The 19846-nt window shown below is 54.7% G+C and overlaps 1 protein-coding gene across 2 annotated transcripts; it reads left to right on the forward strand.

Moving 5' to 3' along the window:
* The first annotated feature begins 1390 nt into the window (after positions 1-1390).
* PTK6 (protein tyrosine kinase 6) lies at positions 1391-9709 on the forward strand. Of its 2 annotated transcripts, none has more exons than XM_010365227.2 (8): positions 1391-1666; positions 3168-3289; positions 3887-4050; positions 4498-4651; positions 5427-5588; positions 7243-7424; positions 7887-8040; positions 8395-9709. In XM_010365227.2, the coding sequence occupies exons 1-8, from the start codon at positions 1437-1439 to the stop codon at positions 8580-8582; spliced, it is 1356 nt and encodes a 451-aa protein (XP_010363529.1). In that variant the 5' UTR covers positions 1391-1436; the 3' UTR covers positions 8583-9709. The 2 variants fall into 2 exon arrangements, with proteins under 2 accessions (XP_010363529.1, XP_030770350.1); XM_030914490.1 differs by having other exon boundaries at positions 1426-1570.
* Positions 9710-19846: the final 10137 nt, after the last annotated feature.

Here is a 19846-nt window from a genome sequence, read left to right on the forward strand (position 1 = left end):
GCCGGATGCCCCAGCGCCCTCCTCCGGCATGCCCCACCTCCACCCCTCCCCCTGCATCTCTCCCAACCGGCCCCCGGCAGAGCTGGCAGGGCCTGAGGGACACTGCCCAGCCCGGCACCCCACTGCCCCTCCCTACCTTGGTCAGTCCTGAGCTGGGCTGCCTAGAAATCTATGAACCTGTTAAATAATTATTGTTCTTAATCTCCAAACAATGAGCGGAAGGTTCCATTATTTCTCTTTGCAATAAAAATAAAAGTTCAAATACGCAGAGTTTAGGGACTTTCCCTGCCATTCCTTGCAGACTTTGAACTTCCCTCCTCACCCCTTCCTGCTCCCTTGAGGCTGCCGATCCAGGCCCCTGCATTGGAGCCCCCTGGTGGACACAGGAGGGTCAGCGGGGGGTGGGGCGGGCAGGGGCTCTTGGGGAGGGGGTGTCTTGAGTCTCAGGGGCTGGGGGGCAGGCGGCCTTTGGGTCCAGGTGCGGGTCACGCCAGGGCTCACTCAGGCATGGGTGGGGAGAGGGGAGGTGAGCTGGAAGGGAGCAGGGGTCATGGGGCTGGGCAGGAGGAGACAGAGGCTGGAGGCTGGAGGAGCTGCCTGGGAGGGAGCTGCGGCCCTGGGCCCCAGCGCTGTGGGCGCTTGCAGGCCACACTCACGGTCCTTCCCTGCCCCCTGGCGTCCGTATGGAGGAAGGCAATGCCCTTCAGCTGTGGGTGCCCCTGGCTCTGCTTCCCCAGGGATCCCCCAAAACCCTTGGGCCCTCCTCTTCCGGGAAGTCCTCCCGGCCGACCCACACAGCTGTCACTGCCCTGACTCCAATCCCTCTTCCCTGCTTGGCCCTTACCCAAGGGCGGGCCTGCCCATGAGGCGGCTCTCAGGATGCCCGCCCACAGCAGCTCCTGGCATTGGGCCCCGTGCTCAGGGGTGGAGTCTGGGGCTGGGTGAGGGGAGGCACCAACGGGTGGAGGAGAAGCTTCCAGAAGTGGGGAGAGAAGCCCCCACCTGTGCCCCCACAGGTCTGAGGGTTGGGAAGGCAGCACCTGCAGCCCTCACCTTCCTGCCCTCAGGCTGCAAGGCTCATTTCCAAGGGTCCCTTGGGTTCCCTGAGTGCCTGAGTGTCCACAAGTTGGACCCCCGAGAAGCCCCAGCTGGGGAGTGCTCCTTCCTCCCTCTCCTGCGCTCAGGCCGGCCCTGTGGCTGCCTGCCCAGCAGGTTCCCATGGCGGGGGCACTAAGTGCCCAGATGGGCCCCAGCGGGCGTGAGGACTCGTGGGGCCGGCTGGGCCCTCAGGAGGAGCTGGGGTGCTCTCGAGCGCCTGTGGGTGCTGGGTGTGGCTGCTTCCCTGCCTGTCACGAGGAAGTGGGACCGCCCGCCTGCCATGCCCAGCCCTAGGTGCTCCAGCTGGGCCACAGCCTGGTCCTGCCACTGCGCCAGCCATGGTGTCCCGGGACCAGGCTCACCTGGGCCCCAAGTATGTGGGCCTCTGGGACTTCAAGGCCCGGACGGATGAGGAGCTGAGCTTCCGAGCGGGGGACGTCTTCTACGTGGCCAGGAAGGAGGAGCAGTGGTGGTGGGCCACGCTGCTGGACGAGGCGGGTGGGGCTGTGGCCCAGGGCTATGTGCCCCACAGCTACCTGGTCGAGAGGGAGACCGTGGAGTCGGAACCGTGCGTGTCCTGAGCTCCTGGGAGCTTTGGCGCAGGCCACCCTTTAGGCACAAGGGAGGGACAGGGCTCTGGGCTGGCCCCAGGGAGGCCCAGGAAGGTGGGGACCCTGGCTCCTGTGGAGTGCCCACAGGACTGTCGCTACAGGAGTTGGAGCAGGGGGCTCAGAGGGCATGGCCCCTTCCTTGGACTCATCCTTGTCACAGCTCGGTGGTAGACACTGCTCTCCCAGGACCCAGGAAGGACAGAGGTCCAGGGTGGACTTCTAGGGGTCCAGTGGCCAGTGACAAGGTCTGTTGGGGCGTTCCAGGGCCTTTCGGGGAACGAAGCTTGCTCAGTTTCCGAACTGCCAGAACCAGACACACGACCTAGTTAGGGAAGCAGGCCAGCTGCCAGGCAAACTTCCTGCCTGTTGTGCCCTGCGAGGAACCAGACAGCATCTGGTGTGGTCTGGCCTCGGCATCCATGGCTGCTCGGAGCTCAGGTTGGGGAGGGTCTGGGGGAGGGATTTCTACGACTCACACTCCTGAGATCCCGCTTTTCTCATCATTGATTGGGTACCTACTGTGTGCGTGCATGAATCACGGGCTGTGTAGGGTTAGCTCCTGGGGGACCCAAGCAACAAGCAGGGGAGGCTGTAAAGAAGCCATTGGGCAGGGGCCCATGGTGACGACCCCTCTATCACATCCAGACCCACCACCTCGTTAGGGAGCAGGGGTGCAGGGATAGGGTCTGGCCAGAGGCTGGTCAGCTCCCAGATGCAAAGACCCTGAGGCCCGGAGAACTCGCTCAGGTGAGGAGTAGGAAGGAGGCCAGGTGATTGGAGGGGTGAGTGGGGCAGTGCTCCCAGCTGTGCAGAAGCGGAGGGGGTAGACCCCAGGGGCTCCATGCTGGGCGGTGGTCTTTGTGTGGGGTCCGTGTTCCAGTGGCCTGAGGGAGTCAGAGTCACAAAGGGCTGGGCACAGGTCACCTGGAGCTTCTGTGAGCTCCAACTGGAAGTCCACAGTCCAGGGCTGGCCCACACCCTGCAGCCGGGAGTTAGTGTGTGTGAGTGACTGTGGGCAAGTGAGCCCGCATGCGTGTGTGTGTGTGTTCAGGTGTGCGGTTGAACCGTGCACATGTGTGGGGGTATGCAACTGTGTGAGTGGATGTGTGTACGTGTCACACGTGGGTGTGTGTGCAGGCAGCTCTGGGCAGCCCTACTGCTCAGCTGCCCTCCCCAACTCCACCCTCGGCTCTGACCCCTAGACATGGGCCACTCAGGGCAGGGTGTGGTCAAGCCTGCCCCTCCCCCCGCTGGGTCCTCAGGGGCCTGTCCTGGCCATTTGGGACATTCAGGGCATCTGGGTCAGCGACAGCTCCCAAGAGCAGCTGTGGTCAGGGCTGGGAGCTTGAGGTGGCAGGCAAGGGTGGCTGGGGTTTCAGGTGGGCAGGCTGGGGCCCGCGGGGGTCCATGTGGGGTGGGCCCAGGTCCGCACAGGCTCAGACTACTCCTCCCCTGCAGGTGGTTCTTTGGCTGCATCTCCCGCTCAGAAGCTGTGCATCTGCTGCAGGCCGAGGGTAACGCCGCCGGCACCTTCCTGATCAGGGTCAGCGAGAAGCCAGGCGCCGACTACGTCCTGTCGGGTGCGCCCGGCCTCCGAGCCTGCGGGGGCTCCTTGCTCTAAGCCCTCCCATCCATGTGGTGAACCCGGCTCCCTCGGGCTGTGACTGGGGACATGGGCTCCTCTCCAGGGAGCCCCCATCCCCTCCGCCCACCTGGCCCGCTCCTCCCTGGGGCCTGGGACAGTCATGGGGCAGGGCCCCTCCCTGGGAGGGCAGGGGCTTCTCCGGCCAGCCCTGCCTGAGGCACTCATGGGAGGTCCTGGCACCTGTGGGAACCTCGTCCAGCATGAGACCCTGAGTCTGGGGTGCATGAGGCACGAAGAAACCCCATTCCTGCCCCTGAGGATCTCAGTGTGGCTGGGATTTCAGGCAGCTGCCATCCAGGCAGAGGCCATTGGCTGCCTGGCACGGGGGCAGGAGGGGCCAGAGAGCTCGGCCAGAGCGTGCGGGGCAGGAGGGAGCCATTTCAAGGGAGGGGACGCAGGGGTGGGTACTGAGGAAGCAGCAACAGCAACTGTGAGGATCCAGAAGCTCTGAGCAGGTGTGGCCAGCAGGGCTGGGGACGTGCAGGGAGGTGCTGGAGTGGGGCGGTGACGCCGCTCATGCTCTCCTTCCCAGTGCGGGACGTGCAGGCTGTGCGGCACTACAAGATCTGGCGGCGAGCCGGGGGCCAGCTACACCTGAACGAGGCGGTGTCCTTCCCCAGCCTGCCCGAGCTTGTGAACTACCACAGGGCCCAGAGCCTGTCCCACGGCCTGCGGCTGGCCACGCCCTGCCAGAAGGTAGCCGCTCCGCCCTGACTTGGTCGTACAGGGTCAGGCTGGGGGGTCACAGGCTGGCGTTTCCTACTGGGAGAGGTTGGCCAGGCAGCACGGGAGGGGTCCTGACTCACTGACCTGTGGCCCGCTGGAGGAAAGCCCGTGGTTCTGCAGAACACAGGTGTTTGCCTGAGTTGGGGGTGAGGCCAGGAGACCACCCCTGGGCCTGGCCACTCTCGGAGAGGCCAGGTGCACTCTGCAGGGTCCTGGCTTCAGTCTCTCCGGGTGTTTTGTGCTGGGCTTGGGGCAGCCACCGGGAGAGTCCAGCCTCATGTCAGACACTCAGACACCCCCAACCCAAGCTGAACGTGGCCCTAAATCTGAGGCTAAATCCAGGCTCCCTGTGCTGGCTTCAGACTGGCAGTTCCTGAAGGATGAGCCCCTGCCCTGTGTCCCCGACTCTCCCTCCAGCATGAGCCTGAGCCCCTGCCCCACTGGGATGACTGGGAGAGGCCGAGGGAGGAGTTCACACTCTGCAGGAAGCTGGGGTCCGGCTACTTTGGGGAGGTCTTCGAGGGGCTCTGGAAAGACCTGGTCCAGGTGGCCATTAAGGTGATTTCTCGAGGTGAGTGAGCCCCGGTCAGGGCTCTGTGTGGCCCCGTGCCCGCCCTGGGCCACCCTCCCGCCCTGCCAACAGGGACCTCCGGCCTCAAGCCCCACGCAGCACCCACAGCATCCATGCGGGAGTGGTTCCCTTTCAACTGCACCTGTGTTTTTACCTAAATACGTTTATTATAAAATAAAATTTTAGGCCCGGCACAGTGGCTGACACCTGTAATCCCAGCACTTTGGGAGGCCGAGGTGGGCGAATCACGAGGTCAGGAGTTTGAGACCAACCTGGCCAACATGGGGAAACCCTGTCTCTATTAAAAATACAAAAATTAGCCGAGTGTGGAGGCATGAGCCTGTAGTCCCAGCTACTCGGGAGGCTGAGGCAGGAGAATGGCGTGAACCCAGGAGGTGGAGCTTGCAGTGAGCCGAGATGGCGCCACTGCACTCCAGCCTGGGCGACAGAGCGAGACTCCCTCTCAAACAGAAAAGCTTCCCCGGAAATTCCCTGGGCCCCAGCAGAGGTCTGGCCTCCACGTCAGAGATCTGGGCCGGGCGCAGGAAGATATCGGGTGGCCACGACGGCCCCATGGGTACGCCAGGCTGGGGGCTTGTGGGGCCGGCTGTGTCTGCCATTTCGTGGCCGCAGGAGCCAGGTGCTCTGTCGGGGGCAGGAGGTCCGTGTGTTCTGCACAGCTGCTGAGTGTGTGGGCAGAGCCTTGCCTTGGCCTCTTCCTTGGGGCCAGGGGAGGGTCAGGGGCTGCACCCACCAAGGCCACCCATCCCCGCAGACAACCTCCTGCACCAGCAGACGCTGCAGTCGGAGATCCAGGCCATGAAGAAGCTGCGGCACAAACACATCCTGGCACTGTACGCCGTGGTGTCCGTGGGGGACCCTGTGTACATCATCACGGAGCTCATGGTCAAGGGCAGCCTGCTGGAGCTGCTTCGTGGTGAGTGGCACGGGCCGGGGCTCTCGCTGGAGGTAGAGGGGGTGCATGAGGAAATAAAGTGCACACACACCCCCATGTCTGCACGCGCACACACACACACACAGACACACACACGCAGACACATAGACAAATGCGCACACACACATATGCACACGCAGAGACACATGCACACACAGACACACACGCACACAGACACACAGACGCACACACACACAGATGGACACACAGACACACATGCACACACAGACACACAAACAAGACACACAGATCACACGGACACACACAGACACACAGACACAGATCACACGGACACACCAGGCACACACAGACACACACACACACACAGATCGCATTGGCTCAAAGACTTCATCGTCTCTAAGTTCCATTATTACCTTTATCACCAAAATCAAAGACAATCCGGCCGGGCGTGGTGGCTCAAGCCTATAATCCCAGCACTTTGGGAGGCCGAGATGGGCGGATCACAAGGTCAGGAGATCGAGACCATCCTGGCTAACACGGTGAAACCCCGTCTCTACTAAAAATACAAAAAAAAACTAGCTGGGCGAGGTGACGGGCGCCTGTAATCCCAGCTACTCCGGAGGCTGAGGCAGGAGAATAGCGTGAACCCGGGAGGCGGTGCTTGCAGTGAGCCGAGATCCGGCCACTGCACTCCAGCCTGGGCAACAGAGCAAGACTCCATCTCAAAAAAAAAAAAAAAAAAAAAAAAAAAAAAAAAAAAAAAGACAATCCCTGCCAGGGAATTGAGATGCCCGTGCGTGAAGACGCAGTTTGGATTCCGATGTTAGAATGGGAGGGAATGTTGTGGCAGAGGAAAAATGCCGTGTGTGTCTGAGGAGAGCTACATTGAGGCACCACTCACGTTTGAGCTCTGAGCGAAAGGCTCCGTGATCATCTCAGACGGTCCCCACGCCCTTCAGGGTCCTCCGGGACGGAATGTGGGGTAACAGGCACCACCAGGCCGCATGCTGCTGTCACTCAGCCATTCTCCTGCTCGAGTTCCCGCCGCCTACATCACACAGTCATGAGCTTCTTCGCTGGTCCTTCCGCATCAAGCTCCTCCCGCGTCATAGCAAACTTCCAGAAAGGAAATCACTGGGCTAGGCCACTAGGAACCGCTCCTTGTTTTCTTTCTTTTTTTTTTTTTTTCTGAGACGGAGTCTCACTCTATCATCCAGGCTGGAGTGCAGTGGCGCGATCTTGGCTCACTGCAGGCTCCGCCTCCCAGGTTCACACCATTCTCTTGCCTCAGCCTCCCGAGTAGATGGGACTACAGGCGCCACCACCACACCTGGCTAATTTTTTGTATTTTTAGTACAGACGGAATTTCACCATGTTCGCCAGGATGGTCTCGACCTCCTGACCTCGTGATCCACCCGCCTCGGCCTCCCAAAGTGCTGGGATGACAGGCATGAGCCCCACGCCCAGCCTGCTCCTTGGTTCTTGACACACAGTTGCCTTCCAGAAGGGCGGCAGCTGACCTGCAGTTCCAATTTTCAACCAGGCCAGCTGCCCTTTGCCCGGCCCCTCCTCTGAGGCCGCAGAGCCTGGAGGCAGCTGAGACACAGCCCAGCCTCCCCACCCCGTCCCTACCGCAGCTGGCTCAGCTGACCCCAGGCTCCACTCCCCTCTGCAGATTCTGATGAGAGAGTCCTGCCCGTTTCGGAGCTGCTGGACATCGCCTGGCAGGTGGCTGAGGGCATGTGTTACCTGGAGTCTCAGAATTACATCCACCGGGACCTGGCCGCCAGGAACATCCTCGTCGGGGAAAACACCCTCTGCAAAGTTGGGGACTTCGGGCTAGCCAGGCTCATCAAGGTAAGGCCCTCGGAGGGCGTGGTCGGAAGGCTCGGGGCTTCCTGTGTGTGGGGCTGGGGACTCGGCTGGGAGCAGGATGTGGCCCCTGCCCTCGGGAGCCCGGGCTGAGCAGGGAGGTGGGAAGCCACCGTGAGTCCGGTGGGGCCCCCATTCCGAATGGCGCACGCAGCAGGGCCCACCATGCAACCGCTGCCTTGTTCATGTGCCTCGTTCACTGGCCCAGCCCTGGGCCCCTCTGACGGCCTGGGAGCCTCCCAGTTCCCTGACCCCCGGGCCTTCCCAGCCCCACGCACCTGGAATCCCAGGGGAAGCTGGGCTCCTGAAGGTGGTCAGGCCCCAGCGCGGTCTTAGCTGCAGCGGCCGTGCGTGCGTGCTGGGGCAGTGCGGCCGCTGTGCCCGTCATGCTTCAGGGGCAGGGCACAGGCAGCCCCCCACGGCCCACTCAGCACAGCCTGATTGCAGGAGGACGTCTACCTCTCCCATGACCGCAACGTCCCCTACAAGTGGACGGCCCCCGAAGCACTCTCCCGAGGCCATTACTCCACCAAATCTGACGTGTGGTCCTTTGGGGTTCTCCTGCACGAGATTTTCAGCAGGGGTCAGGTGCCCTACCCAGGTACTGCCCCCAGTGTCCCTGACTGGGCATGGGAGACAGAGTGGGGGAGGTCCTGGGTGGCCAGCAGGGATGGTGGGGGTGATCCCCCACGGGCTGCAGGGCCCTCCGCCACCAGCCATCGCCTGAACTCCACACCTGCACCATTCTCTGAGCACCCAGGCCGGTGCCTGGAGCCGCCCGTTGGAGCCCCATCCAGGGGGAGGTGTTAGCAGCAGACAGTGTGCTGGGTGGCACCAAGGCATGGCAGCCAAGTCTGCGGGGAAGGCCCCAGGGAGGTGCAGTGGGTGGCTGGTGTGGCTTCCTGGGGAAGGTGGGCAGGTGGGCCCCAGCTCTTCTCATCCCTGTCGGCCACAGGCATGTCCAACCACGAGGCCTTCCTGAGGGTGGATGCCGGCTACCGCATGCCCTGCCCTCTGGAGTGCCCGCCCAGCGTGCACAAGCTGATGCTGACATGCTGGTGCAGGGACCCTGAGCAGAGACCCTGCTTCAAGGCTCTGCGGGAGAGGCTTTCCAGCTTCACCAGCTATGAGAACCCGACCTGAGCTGCTGTGGAGCGGGCACAGTCGGGCTCTGCTGAGGAGGGCCCTGGGCAGAGGGCCTGGACCTGGGGTCAAGGCCCACGCGCCACCCTAGGGTTTACTGAGGTGATGGGTGCAGGAAAGGTTCACAAACGTGGAGTGTCCGCGTCCCACACATGAGTGTGCTCTCGTTCCTCCGTCGTGTGAAACGTGGAGTGCCTGCGTCCCATACACACGTGTGCTCTCGTTCCTCCGTCATGTGAAACGTGGAGTGTCCGCGTCCCATACACACGTGTGCTGATTCCTCCGTCGTGTGAAACATGGAGTGCCTGCGTCCCATACACGCGTGTGCTCTCATCCCTCCGTCATGTGAAACGTGGAGTGCCTCCGTCCCATACACACGTGTGCTCTCGTTCCTCTGTCGTGTGAAACGTGGAGTGTCCGCGTCCCATACACACGTGTGCTCATTCCTCCGTCGTGTGAAACGTGGAGTGTCCGCGTCCCACACACGCGTGTGCTCTCGTTCCTCTGTCGTGTGTGCCTCGGGTCTCAGCTGCTGACAGGCAGCCTGCTCCGGAGCCTGCGGGTGAGATCCCAGGAGACTGACACGAAGCCAGCTGAGGTCAGAGGGGATTCTGACCACAGCCCGCTCTCTGGATTCTGTCTGCAGGACCCGGCTGAGGGTGGGAGGCAAACACGTCTTGTCCCTGCTTTTCCCAGCTCAGCTTGGCAGGAGAAAGTCATGCGTGTGGCTCGCGACTCGTGTGTAAATTTGGTTTTGGTGCCCACAGGTGCTTTCCTCCCAGGGACAGGTGTTTCTTTCCTGTTTGTCTTGTATCTCGAGAGCCTGGCTTTATGACCAGTGAGAACTCTCTCCCTAGTTTCCGCCAGGCCGAGCATCACTGCCCAAGGTGCCAGCTCTTAGGGGGTTTGTAGTAAGAGGTTCCCCATCCACGAGGGGCTTTTCCCACCTCCACCTTTGTTGCTGGGTCAGTGCTGGAAAGCACTCCTGACTCCTGCCCTGACAAGGGCCCTTCTCTGCTGTCTGTGGGGTGGTTCTGGGCTGGGGGGCTGCCTCCTTTGCACCTGCTTTTGAAGGTGTCTCTTTCATCATGATCAAGTCACAAAAAGCTTACTGGTTTTGGTTTTGACTCACCTGAAAGTCTTTTTTGTTTAAAAGAAGAACAGGCCAGGCGCGGTGGCTCACGTCTGTAATCCCAGCACTTTGGGAGGCTGAGGCGGGTGAATCACGAGGTCAGGAGATTGAGACCATCCTGGCGAACACGGTGAAACCCCGTCTCTACTAAAAATACAAAATTTAGCCGAGTGTGGTGGCGGCGCCTGTGGTCCCAGCTACTCAGGGACTGAGGCAGGAGAACGGCGTGAACCCGGGAGGCGGAGCTTGCAGTGAGCCAAGATCACGCCACTGCACTCCAGCCTGGGCGACAGAGCAAGACTCCGTCTTAAAAAATAAAATAAAATAAAGGTAGAACAAAAAAGAGTTCGGTACTGCCACAAATAACACTTACTGTTTCTTCCAGCAGAAATAGGGTAATAAGATATTTGAAAGGATTTTTTTAAAAAAGTTTTCTGGTCAAAAGTTGACTTAATGAGAAACTGATAGGTCATATATATAATCTTTGTTTGTTTGTTGTTTGTTTTGAGACGGAGTCTTGCTGTCGCCCAACTGGAGTGCAGTGGCGCGATCTCAGGTCACTGCAATCTCCGCCTCCTGGGTTCAAGCCATTCTCCTGCCTCAGCTTTCCGAGTAGCTAGATTACAAGCACCCGCCACCACGCCTGCCTAATTTTTGTATTTTTAGTAGAGATGGGGTTTTACCATGTTGGCCACGCTGGTTTCAAACTCCTGACCTCAGGTGATCTGCCCACCTCAGCCTCCCAAAGGGTTGGGATTACAGGCGTGAGCCACCGTGCCCAGCCCCAAGGCCTCTCTCTTCTCTCACTGGCTCCTGCTTCTCCAGCTTCTCGGTCACAGGAAACTCTTCTGGAAGCCCTGGGGGCGTTGGCTCCACCAGCTCTGCCCACTCCCTGCTGGACCTTCCTGGTGTCCATGGGAGCTTCCGATGGCTACTCCTCTGAGCCTCTTCTCTCCATCTGCTTTCACTCCTCGTTCCTCCTTTTGCCAGCTCTGTTCTCCCGTCTGGCCCCCTCCGGTCCTCGCCATGTCCTCTTCCTGCATGGTTCTGACAGCTATGTCCCCCCCACCAGAACTCTCCCTTCCCACACCGGCCCTGGCACGGGGACTTCAGGGCTTTCTGCTCCCAAGAAGCAACTGCCTGAGGCTGGGAAGGCTGAGCTAGGCTGCGGCTCCTGGAACTCTCCCGGTGGCTCCCGGAAACCCAGTCCACGACCTCCTCAAGGATGACCTCTGACCTTAAACATGTCCCTGACTCCTTCTGAGAACACAGGTTTTTCTCTGTGCCTTCGAGATGTAGATTTTCTACCTCGTCTCTTCTAAAACCTGAATCATCTTTTTGAAAATACAAACTTCAGGGAGATGACTGTCCTCGGGGGGAAAAAACTTATTGAAAACTGGGCAAATAAAAAATCTTAGAAGTCTTTTCCACAAATATTGGTAAACAACTTTAGCCATCTGAGTGAGGAATCTTAACTCGTCTCATTTTGGCCAGAAGCACACCTTGGAGAGAAATATGAGGAAAGACCAGCTTGGGTAGCAGAGACAGACCCCATTTCTACCCCCCCCCACAAAAAAAAAAAAATTAGCCAGGCGTGGTGGCATTCACCTGCAGTCCCAGCTACTCATGAGGCTGAGGCAGGAGGATCCCTTGAGCCCAGGAGGTCGAGGCTGCAGTGAGCCGTGATTGCACCACTGAACTCCAGCTTGGAGACCCTGTCTCAAAAAATAAAAAAAAAAATTGAAGAGACACCTATGTTTTACTGACTTGAGAATAAAAATTCTAAAACAATAGCTGTAAGATCTGTTTTGTATCTGTTTATGTATTCTTTATGTATATATGTGTTTATATTATGCATTCGTGATTTTTCTCAGATGGTATTACCAAATTAATTTATAAAATATCTTTAAAAAGTTATATTCAGTTTGGCTTACAGATAGACAAGTACTTATGTAAACAAAACATTCCTAAAATCTGAGAAATATAGAAACTAAGCCAAACTTTTTTTTTTTTTTGTGACGGAGTCTTACTTTGTCACCCAGGCTGGAGTGCAGTGGCCTGATCTCTGCTCACTGCAAGCTCCGCCTCCCAGGTTCACACCATTCTCCTGCCTCAGCCTCCTAGTAGCTGGGACTACAGGCATGCACCACCACGTCTGGCTAATTTTTTTGTATTTTTTAGTAGAGATGGGGTTTCACCGTGTTAGCCAGGATGGTCTCGATCTCCTGACCTTGTGATCCGCCTGCCTTGGCCTCCCAAAGTGCTGGGATTACAGGCGTGAGCCACCGCGCCCGGTGCCAAATTTTTAAAATAAGTGTTTGTGATCTGGGATAATCTTTGGTAAATAAAACTAGTTTTAAGAATGTTGGTAAAATTAAAAAAGGAATGGCTTCAGAATTGTCAGCATTAAATACAATGCAGGTATAATTTGCTTTGTTCTGGGCTTAGTAGTAAAACAAGTTTATGTTACCGCCACTCAGTCTTTAAGACCATAAAACTATAAACCCAAACTAACAGCAGAATACACAGTAAAAATGAATTGCTAACGCAGGTCAGCTGTGGGAGGAGGAGGGTGCGGGGAGGAGCAGAACGAGACTACCATGCTTTTCTTTTTTTTTTTTGAGACGGAGTCTCGCTCTGTCACCCAGGCTGGAGTGCAGTGGCACCATCTCGGCTCACTGCAAGCTCCGCCTCCCGGGTTCACACCATTCTCCTGCCTCAACCTCCCAGGTAGCTGGGACTACAGGCTCCGCCACTACACCCGCTAATTTTTTGTATTTTTAGTAGAGGCGGGGTTTCACCGTGTTAGCCAGGATGGTCTCGATCTCCTGACCTCAGGTGATCCACCCGCCTCGGCCTCCCAAAGTGCTGGGATTACAGGTGTGAGCCACCACACCCGGCCTAAATTAACATTTTTTATTTTTACTTTTTAGAGACACCATTGCCCAGGCTCAAGTGCAGTGGTGTGGTCGCAGTTCACTGCAGCCTCCAACTCCTGGGCTTAAGCGATCCTCCTACCTCTGACTCCAAAGTGTTGGGATCACAGGCATGAGCCACCATGCCCGGTATAAATGAACTTTTAAACAATAATTGTTTTATAAATTCTGTCTACTTATAAACAGTTTCCAAAATCTTTTTGGTAATTTGCAACTTTAAAAGTTATTTTATATTTTAGGAGGTCAACGCAGGAGGATTGCTTGAGCCCAGGAGTTTGAGACCAGCCTAGGCAACATAAGGAGATCCAGATATCCCATCTTTTAAAAAAATAAAAATAAAATTATCTGGGTGTGGTGGCACCTGCCTGTGGTCCCAGCTACTCTGGAGGCTGAGGCAAGAGGATGGCTTGAACCTGGGAGGTCGAGGCTGCAGTGATCGCACCACCGCACTCCAGCCTGGGCAACAGAGCAAGACCCTGTCTCAAAATAAAATAAAAACAAGTAAATAAAAGTTATTCTAAGTTAAATTAAGTAATAGATATTCAATGTCTGGGCCATTTCTTTTTTTTAATTTAAATTTAATTTTTGTGGGTACATAGTAGGTGTATATATTTATGGTGTACATGAGTCATGTTGACCCAGCCGTACCCTGTGTAATAATCACATCAAGGTACATGCAGACCCCTCGGCTCAATCAGGCATCTTCTCTTTATGTTACAAACAATCCAATTCTACTTTTAGTTTTTTTTTTTTTTGAGACGGAGTCTCGCTCTGTCGCCCAGGCTGGAGTGCAGTGGCCGGATCTCAGCTCACTGCAAGCTCCGCCTCCGGGGTTTACACCATTCTCCTGCCTCAGCCTCCCGAGTAGCTGGGACTACAGGTGCCTGCCACCACGCCCGGCTAGTTTTTTGTATTTTTTAGTAGAGACGGGGTTTCACTGTGTTAGCCAGGATGGTCTCAATCTCCTGACCTCGTGATCCACCCGTCTCGGCCTCCCAAAGTGCTAGGATTACAGGCTTGAGCCACCGCGCCCGGCCTAGTTATTTAACACGTACAATGAATTATTGACCGTAGTCACTCTGTTAATTCTCTACTAAAGCAGAATGACTGGTTCTTCCAGAATGAGATAAAGAAGATGGAGGAGGAAAATGAAAAGCCGATGGAGACGTTAAAAAAAAAAAAAAGTGGTAAAGGTTTGTGGAAAAGGAATCTTTGAAAATGAATCTTACCTTGTGTAGTCAAAGCTGGCCAAGATTGGCTGAAGTTATTGATAAAGTTCTCTTTAAAATTAGTTTTAGTGTTAATAGTATACTGATGCAAAACCAGAATTTGGTATTATGAAAAGTTTTATCTTTTAAATAATTGGGCTCTGAAACAACAATTTTGTGTTTTAAGATAATTTTAAGATAATTTCTTGTGCTTCATGTTGTCTTTTTTTTTTTTTTTTGAGACGGAGTCTCGCTCTGTCGCCCAGGCTGGAGTGCAGTGGCGCGTTATCGGCTCACTGCAAGCTCCGCCTCCCGGGTTCCCGCCATTCTCCTGCCTCAGCCTCCCGAGTAGCTGGGACTACAGGCGCCCGCCACCTCGCCCGGCTAGTTTTTTGTATTTTTTAGTAGAGACGGGTTTTCACCGTGTTAGCCGGGATGGTCTCGATCTCCTGACCTGGTGATCCGCCCGTCTTGGCCTCCCAAAGTGCAGGGATTACAGGCTTGAGCCACCGCGCCCGGCCCATGTTGTCTTTTATTAGGTCTTTTGTTACTTGAGAAAACTGTCTTCTCAACATTATAATAGCTAAGTTTGGCTCATAACTATGGAACCTACTGTATTTGCCTTTTAAAATCGTTGTCACTTTGATTAGATAGCCAAGATCATATTTAATCAAGTGTTTTTACCTTTTGACATTTTTGACAACTCCCTAGAGTCAAATTTTGAATTAAGTATTTTTAGGCCAGGTGCGGTGGCTCACCCCTGTAATCCCAGCACTTTGGGAGGCCGAGGTGGGAGGATCACTGGAAGCCAGGAGTTTGAGATCAGCCTGGACAGCAAAATGAAACCCTGTCTGTATAAAAATAAACATAAAAAACGTAGCCAGACATGGTGGTGTGAGTCTGTAGTCCCAGATACTTGGGAGGCTGGGATGGGAGGATCACTTGAGCCTGGGAGTTCAAGGCTGCAGTGAGCCTTGAAAAATAATTTTGGGAGTTTCTAGAAAGGTACTAGGATTTCTCAAAAGGATTTGTCTTCCACCTTGTGAAAGGGAGATGTCAAACTGATCAGGCTTATTTGATGCGCTGCATTAGATGGAAAGCATGCGAAATAATAAGTGACACTAAATCTTCTGGAGGCTCTATTTACGGGTTTGTTTTTGATATGAGTGTTGCAGAAATTCTATAAAATTCCTAGAAACCTGATATGTTATCCTATGATATATGTCCTCTCTCACGTTATTCTAGAAATCTGGTTCAATGTTATCAGTCGTAATTTTGGTTATTACATTAAAATGCTGTACGCCACAGAAATAACCACATTTCCTTGCCAACTGTATAGTGAATATAATAAACTCTCATCAGACCCTGAGTCATGGCTATCTTAAGTCTTTGGTCATTCACTATTATCTTACTTTTATTTTTTCTGAAAGCTTTGGAATCAGCTAGTCCCAAATTGTTTCTTCTTCAAAGAAATTCGTGGGAAGGATTCTGACAGGTGCTCCGAGCACACGTTTCTGGTTCAGATCATACCCTCGGACTGGGTAAGAATTTCCAGAACTTGAAGGAGGAGCCTGGCAGGTCCATGAAAGTGCTGTCCCAGATCAACCAGAACAAGAATTAATGACATGGGGATGAATTAACTGATGAGGATGTTTACTGTCTGACGAGGATGTTACTGTTTAATGACTTTTGTCTGAAACATTATGGTTCTTTCATATTTTGCTTTCCAGATTTAAGAAAACATTTTTTGTTTTTGTTTTTATTTCTGAAGACAGGGTCTTGCTGTTACCCAGGCTGGAGTGCAATGGCGTGAACACAGCTCACTGCAGCCCTGAATTCCCAGGCTCAAGCGATCCTCCTGCTTCAGCCTCCTGAACAACTGGGACTACAGGAATGCACCACCACACCTGGCTAATTTTATTCATTTATTTATTTTTGTAGATTCAGGGTCTTGCTATGTTCCCCAGGCTGGTCTCGAACTCCTGGGCTCTAGCAATTCTCCTGCCTTGGGACTGCAGGCATGAGCTGCTGCACCCAGCCTGGGCATGAACGCTGTCTGTACGAGAGTTGCTGGGGAGATTTCTCTGACGTCTGTATCAAGTAGGGCAGCTTCAGCTTACAGGGCTTCAGAAAAAGAGCAGCTTTTTCAGTGACTCCATGAGGAATGGTGGAAGGAAAAATGGAAAGAATGGTTTGGTGAGCTGTAGGCAGATATCGGAGGAAACTGAAGTTCAGGACCTGGTCTGGATCACAGGTGGGCGACAAAACCTCCAGACAGCGAACTGGGCTAGAATCTAATAGTGGGGGCACAATAGTTTTATTTGGAAACATAATTTTTCTCTCTTCAGTCAACAATTTTTTTTTTTTTTTTTTTTGGAGACAGAATTTTACTCTTATTGCCCAGGCTGGAGTGCAGTGGTGCGATCTCGGCTCACCACAACCTCCGCCTCCCGGGTTCAAGTAATTCTCTTGCCTCAGCCTCCCGAGTAGCTGGGACTACAGGCACCCGCCACCAGGCCCGGCTAATTTTTTGTATTTTTAGTAGAGACGGGGTTTCACCGTGTTAGCCAGGATGGTCTCGATCTCCTGACCTTGTGATCCGTCCGCTTCGGCCTCCCAAAGTGCTGGGATTTCAGGTGTGAGCCTCTGCACCTGGCCTACTGGAACTTTTTATAAGGAATCTGAGATTGAGCTTTTAAAAACCTCGAGGCTAGGAAGCCATCGCCAAGACTTGCCATCAGACTTTGCCTGCAATAAGTACAAATTTAGGGGAATTCCTCTCTTCTTGAGGTCCCCAAATGTATCTTCAGATTCTGGGAGCTGCCAAGGAATTAACATTCCTTACTCATCTGTAAGGGAACCACGTATGTGAGCTACCAGGCTAGGTTTTTTCCAAGGGGCTTTATTGGACCATGCCGTCAACCCTAGCTCCTTTAGTCATATCTGAAAATAGGACATTCCAGTCAGAGCCTTGGTAATATAACCAACGTTTTCAACTGTGCCCTATTACAAGGAGAACAGATTCTTTTTTTTTTTTGAGACGGAGTCTTGCTCTGTCACCCGGGCTGGAGTGCAGTGGCCGGATCTCAGCTCACTGCAAGCTCCGCCTCCCGGGTTCACGCCATTCTCCTGCCTCAGCCTCCCGAGTAGCTGGGACTACAGGCGCCACCACCTCGCCCGGCTAGTTTTTTTGTAGTTTTTAGTAGAGACGGGGTTTCACCGTGTTAGCCAGGATGGTCTCGATCTCCTGATCTCGCGATCCGCCTGTCTCAGCCTCCCAAAGTGCTAGGATTACAGGCTTGAGCCACCGCGCCCGGCCAAGAACAGGTTCTTACTGAACTTGTGCAAATCTGCTAACAAGTTTCTGAATTCTGGAGGGATTAGGGAGGAAGAAAAAGATAAATATTTCACTGTTGAGGCCATTCTCACCTCCCTGCCCTTCTTCCCTGAAGCAGGCCATAAAACCCAGGAAGGCGGCTCCCTGCAGACCGTCACGTGGTGTCCCGCCCCAAACCAGAGGAAAGGGATGTCAGAGTCCAGAGTCACACCCTTCCGTTCTCCGTTCACTCCTGCTCCATTGTGAAATACAGACCCCCATTTCTTTGGTCTTTGTTTTGAAGGGGCCCACATCACATGGAACTTGCATTAAACACATTTGTATGCTTTTTTTTTTTTTTAAAGACGGAGTCTTGCTCCCTGGCACCCAGGCTGGAGTGCAGTAGCGCAATCTTGGCTCACTGCAGCCTGTGCCTCCCAGGCTCAGGGGATCCTCCCACTTCAACCTCCCCAGTAGCTGGGACTATGGGCATGCACCACCACGTCTGGCTAATTTTGTTTGAGACAGAGTCTCGCTCTGTTGCCCAGGCTGGAGTGCAGTGGCCAGATCTCAGCTCACTGCAAGCTCCGCCTCCCGGGTTTACGCCATTCTCCTGCCTCAGCCTCCTGAGTAGCTGGGACTACAGGCACCCGCCACCTCGCCCGGCTAGTTTTTTGTATTTTTTAGTAGAGATGGGGTTTCACTGTGTTAGCCAGGATAGTCTTGATCTCCTGACCTTGTGATCTGCCCGTCTCGGCCTCCCAAAGTGCTGGGATTACAGGCTTGAGCCACCGCGCCCGGCCAATTTTTTTTTGTATTTGGTAGAAATGGGGTTTTGCCATGTTGGTCATCATGACCAGGCTGGTCTTGAAGTTCCTGCATCTAGTGATGCAACCGCCTCAGCCTCCCAAAGTATTGGGAATATAGGTGTGAGTCACCGCCCCCAGCTTAATCTGTCTTTTGTTTAACTGTCTGTTGGATACAGTGAGTTCTAGATTTCTCTTTGAAGAATTAGCATGTCAGTATGTTTGTTCTTTGTTCTCCATTTTAAAGTTTAACTTCCACGTGGTTTCAGTAAACAACCTTTTCCACCAGTTTTAATCAATAGTTCACATCTGTTCCCCTGGTCACCTGCTTCGTCCTGACTCATCCTGGTCACCTTTTTTTTTTTTGAGACAGAGTGTCACTCTGTCGCCCAGGCTGGAGTGCAGTGGCGTGATCTCGGCTCACTGCAAGCTCCGCCTCCCGGGTTCACGCCATTCTCCTGCCTCAGCCTCCTGAATAGCTGGGACTACAGGCGCCCGCCACCACGCCCGACTAATTTTTTGTATTTTTAGTAGAGACGGGGTGTCACTGTGTTCGCCAAGATGGTCTCAATCTCCTGACCTTGTGATCCTCCCAAAGTCCTGGGATTACAGGCGTGAGCCACCACACCTAGCCCCTGGTCACCTGCTTTGACCTGAGTCACCCCTGGTCACTAACCTAAGTCATCTTTAGCTAACTGTTCCTGTCCTTCCTGCCAAACTACTCACCCCACCACTCTGGGTCACACCCCTGCTCTCTTTAAAATAGCCAATCAGAATTAGCTCAGAGTGCGCGGTCCAACCCCACCCAATAAGGGAAAGACACAGCAATACAGGATATCTGCGTCAGGAATAAGAACCCCTTCCCCTCCCTTGTCCAGGTGTGCTCTCGCCATTGCTCCATCCGCGAGTCGCACCCTTCTATAGAAGTAAAAATTGCCTTGCTGAGAAAATTAATGTTCGAGCGCTATTTCTTTGTGGCACTGAGGAAGCATTTTGTTTCTAACAGGTCTCAGCCATGAAGCTTGTGATGGGTGAGGAAAAGATATGACTTCTCCCCCTACAGAGAATCTGATGAGGGTGCAGCTCCCAGGAGCAAGCCATGGATACTCCCAGGGTCATGAGGTCCTCTAGCCAAGGGGCCCCCTGACCTGAGGCAGGGGACGATGCCCTGGGCAGCCTGGGGCTTGACTGCTCCCTCCTCCCAGCTGCCCCTTCCAAGACACCAGCTCCTGGGCAGTGCCCCTTCCCTGCTAACTCCAAAAACCAGGCACAGCTTCTTTCTAAGCAGAGTGGACCCACCCTTGGTTCTGACCCCAAGTCCTCCAGCTCAGCCAAGGGCAGAGCCCCCCCCAGGCCACATGTGGTGGGGACCTGAGTGTGGCTAGGCTCTCTCTTCAACACCAACTCCTGCTACCCTCAAAGCTGTGTGTGCATGAAGAGGATTTCTGTGGGCTTCATCTGGACACTGCAAAAGAAAAGACTGCAGGGAGCTCAACTGCCACTGGGAGCAAACTCCCACTCCTGGGACCATCAGAGGCTCCCCACCCAGCCTCAGCACTGACCACTGGCTTGGATGGCTGGGTGAGGCCACCCCACCCTGCAGACAGGACAAAGGCTGAGCCATCAGAGGCCACAAGCCAGATGCCTTCCCACCAACTGGTGCAGCTATTTCTAGTGCGGTGAAGTAGGGCACCAGGCAGGGAGCACCCACTGATCCCCACCCCTCCCCACAGAGCCTCTCCCCTCCCCCACTGAATCCCACCCCTTCTCAGAGACGTCCCTCCACTCCTGAGCCCTACCCTTCCCCATCTCACGGAGGCCCCTCCCTCACCGTGTCCCTGGCCACATACCAAGTCTGCAGCTATT

The sequence above is a fragment of the Rhinopithecus roxellana genome, chromosome 13 (assembly GCF_007565055.1).
Source record: "Rhinopithecus roxellana isolate Shanxi Qingling chromosome 13, ASM756505v1, whole genome shotgun sequence".
Classification (NCBI taxonomy): Eukaryota; Metazoa; Chordata; class Mammalia; order Primates; family Cercopithecidae; genus Rhinopithecus; species Rhinopithecus roxellana.